Genomic DNA, 11,609 nt, shown 5'->3' with positions numbered 1-11,609 from the left:
GAATGAATGAATGAAGCTTGTATTTATAGCTCTTCCCTGCTCCTCCCTTTAGCATTCTGCAGAAACATTTGTGAGCTGGAAGTTGAGATTATTTCAAAAGTACTTTTAGAAGATGGTATAAAACTAGAAAGTTCTCTGTTTTGTAAGCATTATTGCTGATATAATTGAACAGTTTTTGAAAAATATAAAACTATACCAAACAATGTGAACATATGCTTCATGGAGCTGTACTTTTTACAGTAACTACTAGATCTTACAGGAACTACTAGATTTTACTGGGCATGTTGATTAGATTAGGGGAGAAAAATTAATGATATGAAATCAGTAACTGAAAGGTTTTTAAATGGTCATATGAATGTGGTAAAAGGAGCTGTCATGGAATACATTTGAAAGTGCTAATATGTAAAATGGTACTGTGTGTGGATTATGCAACATTTTGCAAAGAACTGTAGTACATTAATGCCATGGAAATAAAATGGAAATGGAAATGACATATGAAGTTGTGTGCTTAACAGATGATGCAGAGTTACAGGTTGTTTGTGTCGTACCAGAAAGTATTATTTGTGATCGACTCATTTCTTTAATATGTTTTTTTAAATTTTGTTAAATTGCTTTGGAGACATTAGCACTACCTGCTGGGCAGAATTAAAAGTTGTGAGTTATAGTTATTTCTATAGACATACATAATTATAAGCATTAGGATCTCTTGAATTAACAGTAGTGGGTTTATAGTATTTAATGGAAAAGTATAGCTGTAGTTAAAAACCCTGCCTGAGTTTTTGTGTACAGTCAAAAATGTGGAATTGGTTATGAGTAATGCACTGTTGTAGTGGATTCTCACACAGCACTGTTGTCACCAGGGCATGAGAAAGGAGAATCTTGGGAGTGAATTTAGAATTTGCAAGGGTTGTGCTTTGGGCAGCATTCTTTGTTCTTATTGATACAATTTTGAAATCTTGGGGCCACAAGCACATCTTGGGTGTGTTACAGGCTGTGTGTTGCCATGAACCACAAGGTGAGGTTTGCTAAGTGCTTGGAAAAAAAAATTAACCAGCCTTCACCTAGAATTTATTCCACATGAAAATGTGGTATAGCCCTTACTATTTTTAGAGTACAGAAACTTAATAAATGTTGGCTTTTTTTGGCAGCACCATAAACAAGATGTATTTTCACTTTGGCAATTTGGAAGACACTGTAGAATGTATGTAATGTAAGGGAATGTAAAGGGAAAAAGAGGCATGGTAAAATGGGAACCACTGAACATCTTTTACCAGCCTGTGTGTGTGTGTGTGTGTGTGACTGAGAGTTTTGTCAGTATTGTTTAAGCCCTAGTGACCTGAGAAGCAGCTGTAAAGATTTTGAGAGGCCAAGCTTTGAACTATTGCTGTGTGGCAGACCCTGTATTTTAAGAGGACAGCTTGTGTTTAAAACAAAACATGCTGATTCTTCTTCTGTCATGTGCTTAGAGTAATTAACAACTAGACTTAGAGGTTAATTCTCTCTTTTTTTTTTTTTTTTTTTTGCCATACGACAATTTTATTGGGTGCCCTTCATGTAGAAACAGGAGATAGTGTGGGTGTGCCACAAGTAAAATATTTGAAAATTTTAGACGTGTGGGATAATGCACTTTCCTAGCCCACAGGAAAAGGAGACTGTTGTTCTTGAAATACCACTTTACTTACTGCTTAGTGTCTTGTGAGGTCCTTTCCAACTTTGTTGATCATGGGAAATAAGTTCTTTCTTTGTCTCTCTAGTTCAGTCAGCTCCCAGAAGTTGTTTTGTAAGGCTGGTATTTGAAAAAATGCTTAGTTATTTTCTTACCTTGCTTTTTCTGAATGGGGGCTGGGTTAGTAGCAGGTGGCTTTATACATTTGCACACCTACTTGTTCAACAGAAACAAGTCTGCAGCATGCCTATTTCTTCCTTAATGGGTCTGATTCTGTTTTAATAATCTAAATTGTTTTGACTCATATGACTTTGAAAATAACATAAAATGGGCCCATCTTCTTGTATCACATTGCCAATATGTTTACCTTTGTGTAAAGGCATTTAGGATAGTCTATGGAAAAAATGTTTTATATACTTGATTTCTTCCCCCCTGTTTTCATAATTTGGGGATTTTATTTCTGTAGTGTGGGGGGTTTTTTTCCTAAAATCAGCCCTATACCTGAGATAAAATTCTTAGTCCGCAAAACTACACGTCAGTTAATACTAGTCACTAAATATTCTGCATTTTCAGTCTATTGGTTGCAAAAGGCTTCAGCTGAAATTCTCTTCATCTTCAGTTGTCTGGCTTATAAGTAATAGTTTCCTCAGTGCTGAGAATGAAAAGGAGTAACACTCAAGCAATACATTGCATCCTGGTATAGACTTTCAACTTGTTGTAAAAAAACATAACATAATCGTAGCAAAATTAGTTAAAAAAAATTACAGTGATATTTAATTTACTTTAAGTAAAGTGATATTTCAAGAAAAACATCTTTTTCCTGTAGTCTAGGAAAGTGCAATGAGTGAAAGTTTGTTTGTTTGTTTGTTTTAAATTTACTCCTCGTTTTTGGCCATTTATGTAAATGTTCCTAAAATAGGCTCAAGAATTTCAAGCTGGGTAAACTTTGCGCTCAAATTGCTTTTGTCAGTTTATCTGTCACACAGTTATTTTGCATCCTCAATGATGAGTTCATGTGGTCCATGTGCTGGCATTCCCTTGGGCCCCAGCAGAGAACAAAGTCACATGTCTGATATTTAAACATGGGGAAGTGAGGTCTCTTAAAAAGTTATTTTTCTCACTACTGTGAGACTCAACAATTACTTTGTTGAGTCAGTCTAATGCAGGAGTTCCAACTGTCATTGAATAATGACCAAACTATTTAGATGCAAGTCAGCTTCATACAACATGAATGTCAAACATTTATACAGTTCAGCCACTGCTCTTTCAGTAAAAACAAACTTTATTTGTTACAGAGTAACTAACGCTTCCCTCTCTATGGTGTCTATATTTAACCATGGATAGGCACATTCTCCTGTGGTTAACATTGGCTTGGAGATTTGCCAATTGTCTCAGGTTTTCCAAACAGGCCATTTTATGTGGGGCTTGCTCCCTTCTACAGAGGGGGAGACCATGAGAAAATAAAGGAAAAAGCATATAATTTATCTTTTATTCTTACATATTTTGCAAAAGAGCATTACAGATTATTTTTCAATCAAACCTAGGTAACTGACTGAAGAGTTTATTTCTTTCAGTGTTATTTAAATGTAAGCATGTTTTTTTAACAGCTTTTTACCTGTTAATGCAGTTTATGGGGAACTCTGAATGAGGATAACTCTTAAGTGTGATGTTGGGTTCACCTGCTTTATGGGGAATATACATTTTGTAGGAGATCAAAAAAATAGCTTGTGCAGAGCTTGCCTGTTCTGGTTAGAGTCTATACAGGTGAAGAGCTCAACAATCACTCCATGACTTGGATCTGCAGGAAACAGGCAAAATAATTTACCTCCTTCCCCTGCTTACCACTTCCTCCTCAAAATTTGCACCTTTAACACACATTGCCTTTGGACAGTGAAAGGAGTTTAGGATTTAAAATAGCCTTTCCTTCTTCCTCCCCCACCATTTTTTTAAGTGATAATGGTGTTCAGTGATTTCTCATTGCTTTGTTTGCCTTCTCACCTGTGGATTGTCTCTGTGTGCACTGTCTGCCCTGTTCCTCCCTCTCTGTGCAGAGAGAGCCCATTTCTCTGTGCAGGGAGAACCCATTTCTCTGTGCCTGGTTGAGGTCTCCAAATAGGTACTTGACAAAAAAACAGTTTTACGTTGTCAGACCTATTTTACACACCATCTGCCTGAAAGCTCCCCTGGCTTTCCACAGGCACCAGCCAAGATAAAATTCCCTGTGTTTGGATGTCAGGAAGGTAGGTGTGAGTCTCTAGTGTCTGACTCTATGGCAGTTGAGCAAATTTACCTCTCAGAAGAGTGAGGTGTTGCAAAAATCACAGAATCATATCGTAGAATGGAACTAGATAGTTCCAACCCCCCTGCATGGGCAGGGACACCTCCCACTAGCCCAGGTTGCTCAGAGTCCCATCCAACCTGGCCTTCAACACTTCCAAGGAGGAGGCAGCCACAGCTTCCCTGGGCAACCTGTGCCAGTGTCTCACTGCTCTCATAGTGAAGAATTTAATCCTAATTTCTAATCTAAATATCCCCTCTTCCAGTTTAAAGCCATTACCCCTTACTACATGCCCTTGTAAATGTCTAATGTGTACTTTTAGAAGGGGTGTTTTTTTTTCCAGTGAGGTGTAGGGTAAGCTTGCATGATGGACGTGGTATGAGGCAATCAAAATGCACTATGCTCAAGTTGGTAACTCTTGGCGTGCCTTTAAATTTGGGTTGAAAGCATTCATACAGTGCTTTAAATTCAGGGATTTTGCTGAGGTACTGGGTTTCTCAGTCTGTCAACAGGAGCTTGGACCTGTGCTTACATGCTGCGTGGGTGCTTGAGCACCTTCCCATCCCCTGGTAAATGCTCTGATCATGGCCTTGTCTGTGATAGGGCATGTTCTTGTGTATAAACGAGTTGCGGGGTGGGGAGGGAAGTGAGATGAACTGAGAAGTTTATCCTCATGCATAACTTACAATGTAGATGTAACTGAACTGACTGGCTTGACTCCAGAGAGCAGCTTTTGAGTTTGTTCTCCACTGAGCAATAAGATTTCTCTTCCATCTCTGAATTGGCCAAAATGGCTTTAAAATGCATGGTCTTTTATGTTCTTTTCTTTCTCTGTGAATCCAGCAAATTGCCACTGCAGGGATTTCAATCCCTGCCAGCCATGGGAAAATGTCAAATCTTCTGACAAGTTCTTAGCAATGATGTGAATTTAAATATTATCAAATAGTGTTTATAAAAAATACATGTGTTATCGATACATGTATTTTCAGACATGTCTGTCAAGTCTGACACTGATGTGTTGTTCCATCAGTTCATTGTCAGGTTAGTCCTTTGATTTTTGTGGAATAATTGCCACATAACTTGCTTGGTGACCTTTAAGAGGAAAGGTAAACCCGTAAATAACCTGAAGAAATGCCAGGTCAGCTTTTTTGGAGACGTGTTTGATGCTGCATCATGGTCATGACCTGTGCTGTTTGGAGCAAAATGAGGCAACACACCACATTGGAGGTGTAAGTCAGGAGTTTGCTTGAAAACACTGCAAGAGGTGCATGTAGTCCAGGCACACATAATCTTTTTTTCCTGAGGCTGGTGAAAGAGCTGCGAACCACTTTTGGAGCCCAAGAGCAGAGCACTGCTCTGGGATTATCAGCTCCTTGGGCCTTCTTATCTCCTCCTGGTTCTAAAAGGCAAAAAATGACACACAGACAGCCTTGGTACTGAACAGAGCTGCAGCTAGCTTTGAGGAAACAATCCCCTGAAGCACCTGCTGTGCTGCTTCTACCATCCCTTGTTACTTTTAAAACCTTAGTGACCTTTAGCAATGTGGTAGCAGTGAATATACAGTGTTCAGGAAGGCTTAGAAATATGAGTTTCTGGCACGTAATCTACTTTTTTGGAAGCAGAAAATGCAGGAATCTCTGCTTAAAAATTGGATTTCATGCAAAAACCCTACAAGAGCAGGGTTAGGATTATTTGTCAAGACATGAATTTGTTTAACCTGAGAGCTGCAGGAGAGGATTAGGTATTTTAATTCCCACTGTTTTCTTAATGACTGTACAGAGTGCTGACACTTGTTTGGCTTGGAGAAGATGACCTGTATGCTGAAGTGATTAGTGTGTGCTGTTAATTTTTTAACACCTTTTACTGCAAACGAACTGCTGTCTCACAAAAGGAAGTGTGTTTTTCATGGGTTATGTTAGTGCTCTTACAGTCAGGAGTGATCTCAAGTGGGACATGCAGCTTATGAATTGCTCTCACAGATCATGACATTTAGGACCTATCTTGTCAAGGCAGCCGGGTGGTGATTTTCATCGCTGTTGCAAGGGAGATGACTTTAACAATGTGGAAAGCGTATGTCAGTAGAAGTTGTGATTTCACATTTCAGAATAGCTAGATACCTCGCTGCTGAACTTGGGATGATAACTTTAGCTATCTAATTTTTAAAACATACTTGTCAGTTCATTTTTTCCTAGGAATTCTTACATGGTAAAGAAATGAATGTACAGGAGGCAAAAATTTGCTGTAAATTAGTGTTTACTTCTTAGAGGCTGATGTGTTTTATTATGTTTCAAAATTAAATACACAGTTGTGCTTTTAAATGCAGGACAGTTGTTTGTTTGGGTTGGTTTTTTTTTCGTTAAAAAGATAAGGCCTGAACATAGATGCCCTCTTGGGCTCAGTCGTTTTGCTTTAAGCACATTACCCATAAAAACACCTACAATTAAAGTTTGCTCTCTCATCATTCATAATTTAGCTGAATTGAAAATCAGTAAGGAAAGAAATAGTGTTTTATTCATTTGGGTATTTGATCCAGAATTATGCACTTGAGGGATAGATTTTACAAGTGAGCGAGAAGTGGAATATGTTTGGAATAGGTTTTTTAATTCTTTTTTAACTGCAGGCTTACTGAATTTTTGTGGGTAAGAGAAAGGTTGAATAAAAAGCATCAATAACATCCCGTTCAGTTATTCCAGTGTAATTTGACCCATGTCTCTGTGTGACTGTAGTCATGTGAAAGTGAAATCTACTATCTTTTTCTAAGCTAAGTGTACTTTGATTTTAGTATTAAACTATGCTATCTGCTTTGTTGTCTTCTTCATTACACCAACAGAATGGAAATGTGCCACAGCATGGCTGCAGCCATGGCTTCCATATATTATTGTGAGGAGACAGCTGCTGTGGGACTGGAGTCAGCGTCCTGCGATGCTCTTCTACAGCTTCTCCTATTCTCCTTATTACAGTATTGAACAATGGCTCAGTGTCAGCTGATAGAGGATTTGCCTCAGAAGGATCCTGGGAGAGATCAAACAGCAGTGGAGGGTCATGATGGGTTACACCATCCCCGAAACATGGGCAGATTCCTCTTCCAAAACAGGCCCCAGAGGCTTCTGGTTGGAATACTGGAGTAGCATAATGAGCTTTCCAGACGGTGCCACCTGTCACAGAAGAAGCACATTTGAACAGCTTCATGGCATTGGGAATTGGAGGAGGTTCCTGAAAGATTGGTTCACGTTTTGTTACCTGCTCTGTTGTTCCTCGGGCTTGTCATATATAGGTGAGAGGCTATTTTGGGAGCTAGTAGGGATTCAGGATGGGTTTTGTTGTTCACGAACACACTCAGGCTCTGGGTACATGCAGGGGCCATATACAGTATGTGGATAGCTGGGTCTAATATTTTGGGTGCAGAGGAGAATTCTCTTGTCACTTCTTTGTGTCTCCTTACAACATGTATATGCTGGTTTGGGTGTGTGTGGTGGAAACTGGAGAATGTAGCCCCTGATTTCTGGGTGCAGGTATTGGTAGGTGGTTCTTCTGTTGGCTCTACCTCTGAGTCAAGAAGACCACCAGAGCAGAAGCCAGTCACGGCACATTTCCACACTCACTTTCCAGCATGCTTTCAAACAGGGTGATAATTGCAGACCATGAAAACAGTGCAAAACATGCAGTATAGTTTTTAAGTTAACATGATGAAGGCAACTAGTTTGCAGCTTCAGAGCTTGTACTTCATTAAGCTCTTGCACTGACCACTGGATAACTGCAGGTCTGTAACTGGTAATGAAGAAATGACAAATGACTAGGACTAAATCTGAATGCAGTTCAACAGGAGCTTTTCCTCCCTTTCCTTCTCACTCCCTCTCTTCCCCTGTTCCTCACCCTGCATTTAAAAAGCACTACATTGAACTTGGAGGCAAGGATGTGCTCCGCAAGCAAACAGCAATTAGACACTATGTTTGAAAAAGGGAGAGGGGAAGAAAAGGGACATACAACACTTGGAGCCACTTCTGTAATGCATTGAGCACAAACAGCTGACAACTGCATTGTCCCTACATGGCATTTTCTTTTTGGTTCAATGGAATCAGATGAATTCTCCTTCCTTCGATTGTCCCCAGAGCTGGGACTGGGAGTCTGCAGCTTTATTCTTCTATCTTTGTCATGTCACTACTGCTAGAACATATTTTGTTAAAAAAAACAAGATTCAAAACTTCTTAAACAGTGAGGGGAACAAATAACAGGCTCAGATAATCTTTTAGCTTAAAATCTCCAGCTGCTGGCTGATTGGCTGGCTGACTGTGCCAGACTATTTATTTCCATCCCATGGTTTCCTCAACCTGCTAAGTTATGCTTCTCCACTTCAGTGATGGATGATGTCTCAATGGCTTTGAAATGTTTTGGCATAATACATTTAGAAATATTACAGATTTTACATGTTTCCATTTCTGAAATTGAGAGAGAAAGGAGGCAGAAGGTGGATTTCTTAAAGTATATGGTCTCACTTTCTGGCGGCTTACTAAGGACAGGTCTTCCTTAGCTCTGTTTGGGTGTGTGCTTTGCTACTGGCAGGAATGTGCTCCATGTCCTTCTACTTTTCCCTGTCTTGTGTCAAAAAGACCATTTGTTTCATGACAAAAATGCACGGGTCTTCTGTTATATCGGGGTTCTCCCAGCATGGGATTTGGGTTCCAATCTGTTGGTCAGGTAGCGTAGACACTTGTTAGAAGGAGTTAAGTACTCTCTGGGCCACTAGTATTTAGCAGGTGGTAGTCAGGGTGCTATTGTGATATTGCTAAAATGACCATTTAATAGATAAATACGAGATGGACAGGTAGACTTCCCTTGCTATATGTAGGAACTTAAGTGATCAGTGTTCAGAAAAAAAAACAACAACTAGGTAGTCAATCTTTTCCATAAATAGTTGAGCTGAATTCTTCATAGCTTATACACTGCATGGCAATTTGGAGTAGCAAGCATAGAGTGTCTCAGGAGAATTGTTCAGATTCTGTTGAATTTTTAACGTTTACTTTTCACAGCTGCAAATAATTACTGGTGTTGCAGAGTGGGAGAAGGCCAGATCCTTTTTCATTCACTTGGAAGGATGCAGTGAGGCTGATTTTAATTAACCTGTGCTGGTGAGCTGAGTAGACAGCTGTATTACAGAAGGATAAAAGAAAAAGACAAAAGAAAAAACCACCAAAAAAAGGTGGTAGAATTCAGTGCTGTTGGAAGCAGCAGGGGTTTCAGTTATCTATGAGAGGCAAAGAGGGATATGCAATTTGCTACTGAAGAGGCTCTGACAGAATTTGAAGGATGTGTATGAATTTTAGAGCAATGTGTTAATATAATATGTCCAAGGAAAAGGAAACCTGCTTCTTCAATCCAAACATTTCTGAAACCCATCTGGTAACAATCAATCAATTTAACGAGCAGAAAGAAATGGCCTGTCACTAATAAGCCTTATTGTGTTGTGGTAGAGGAAAGGGCTCTTTAACATACAGACAAAGGATTCTTCTGGCTTCAGTGAAGGGCTTAATTGATGAGTCCTGCCTGGGTGACATCAAGGCTTGTCCAACAGATAGAATAAACAGACAATAAATATGTAATATGAACGTGATACACTTGTAAATGAGCTAAAACAGGCTCTAAAAAGTCTTGCCAGCCCAGGCAGAAGTAGCAAACAATCAGAATTTCAGGACTGGCTGAAAGCTGAGCCACATAATAAGACTAGATGAACCAGTCTTTCATATGCAGAACATCCTATTGTTTTCAACCCTCTTGACATAAGCAGTTGTGGTTCAATGGGAAAAAGGCATGCACAGGAGATCAAGTTGTGCGTGTGGCTTCATCGGAACATAGAACACACCTTGCACCTGCATATTGTATCTGTGTTTGTTACAGGTAGTTGGGCCTATTAGAAACTGAGCCGTAGAGCAGAAAAATTATTGATGGTTTGACATCCATGTTGTGGGCAAACTCGTCTGGTCCCATCTATACAGCATCTTTTACTGATGAGTTCATATTAGGTATGATCCTAGAGCCTATTTTACCATTCAGTTTCATCTAAAGTAACGATCTCCAAGACCATTCCACAACGCAAACAAAAGCACAGTGAGCGGGTATACTCGGGAGGGGTTTGCTTCAAATGCACACGTCTGATCTGAAATTGTGACATAGACAAATTTTACATAGCCTAGGAAAAAAAAAGAGCTGAAAATGTGGTAAGGAAAACAACAGCCCTTTAACCTAAAATGCAGTTCAAACTCATCCCTTGATTTAGCCTTTCACTGGTGAACTGCAGCATGGTCCTTCCAGCAGGAATTTTCTCCAGGAGTCTCTGCAGTTAGACAAAGCTTTCTCTGCTCACAGAAAATACGTATTAAAAAGAAATTAACAGAGATCTCTTAGAATAGTGATGGCTTTAGAGGCACAGGCGATTTAATTTTCTGACTGCTGCTCTGCTTTATATAACGGGAACACGTGAATGGGCTCAAGGTTGGATGTGGTCAAGCCTGGAGCTGCTGCCACTTCTGAGGTTGGACTAGCTTAGAACCTGTCTGCACCAGGTGACCTGGGGTCTCTCACATCTCTAGGGGCAGCTCTAAGAGCTGGACTGTCATGGTCAGTCTCTAACTCTTCCGAGTACTGGCACAGGGGGAGATTCAAAGCGGTAACTCCCCCGTTTCTGCCACGCAGAGGCTGGTCTTGGCTTCGCGCACAAGGGTGCAGCTGCTCCCTTGGGGTACAGGCCCTAACCCGCCCTGGTTGGTTGTGTTAGCTCAAACCTTCGGGCTGGAGCTCGGCCTGTGCTTCAGGGGGGCACGAGTGGCGGCAGCGCTTGGGAAATGCAGCCACTGCCCACGAGCGGCTGGCGGGGCCGCCGGGCGCCTGTCCGGGGCGGGAGGCGCAGCCCTCAGCCCGCAAGGCGCCGGCCTCCACCAGCTGCGAGCGGCCTTTCGCCCGGGGCACCCGGCGGTGCGAGAGGGGCAGCCGGCTGCGCCGGAGCACAGGGCACGCTTGGTTTCCCCTCCTTCCAGCCGAACCACCGCCTCCCCAGCGGCGCTCCCCTCCCGCCGGGCGGCCGCTGCGGCGCTTGGCGGAGCCGCGCTGCCCCCTGGCGGCAGCTGCCCCCGCGGGGCTCCCCAGAACCCGAGCCTGCTGGCTGCGCTCCCGGGCCGCTGCTGCTCCTGCTGCTCCTGCTGATGCTGATGCTGCTGCCGCTGCTGCCGCCGCCGCTGCTGCTGCTGCTGCTGCCGCCGCTGCTGCGGCGAGGAGGGGGCGCCGGGGAGGTGGGGGCTGGGAATCCCACCGCCGGCGTTGTTTCTGTGCTTCAATCATGGTAACGTGCTTAATAAGAAAGGGGCTGTGACAGCAACAGCGGAGTGGGGTGTTGCAGAGGTCATAGATTCATGTCATAGAATCATAGAATGGACCTTAACGATCCTCTAGTTCCAACCCCCCTGCCATGGGCAGGGACACCTCCCACTAGCCCAGGTTGCTCCAAGCCCCATCCAACCTGGCCTTGAACACTTCCAGGGATGGGGCAGCCACAGCTTCCCTGGGCAACCTGTGCCAGGGTCTCACCACCCTCACACTAAAGAATTTCTTCCTCATGTCTAGCCGAAATCTCCTCTCTTCCCGTTTTAATCCACTACCTCTTGTCCTCTTACTACA

At 42.1% G+C, this 11,609-nt stretch overlaps 1 protein-coding gene across 3 annotated transcripts in view; it reads right to left on the bottom strand.

Annotated features, from left to right (window-relative positions):
* Positions 1 to 6,179: 6,179 nt before the first annotated feature.
* LOC127391258 (arylsulfatase H-like) overlaps positions 6,180 to 11,609 on the bottom strand; it is a 19,818-nt gene continuing 14,388 nt past the window's right edge. For all 3 annotated transcript variants that reach the window (XM_051633793.1, XM_051633802.1, XM_051633809.1), the window contains one exon: positions 6,180 to 7,099. In XM_051633793.1, coding sequence (XP_051489753.1) covers positions 6,729 to 7,099 — 371 coding nt within the window. In that variant the 3' untranslated portion in view covers positions 6,180 to 6,728. The remainder of the gene's footprint in view (positions 7,100 to 11,609) is intronic.

Source organism: Apus apus, chromosome 1, assembly GCF_020740795.1.
Source record: "Apus apus isolate bApuApu2 chromosome 1, bApuApu2.pri.cur, whole genome shotgun sequence".
NCBI classification, from domain to species: Eukaryota; Metazoa; Chordata; class Aves; order Apodiformes; family Apodidae; genus Apus; species Apus apus.
Note: the sequence above shows the minus strand (reverse complement) of the source record. Positions and strands in the feature narration are given on the sequence as shown.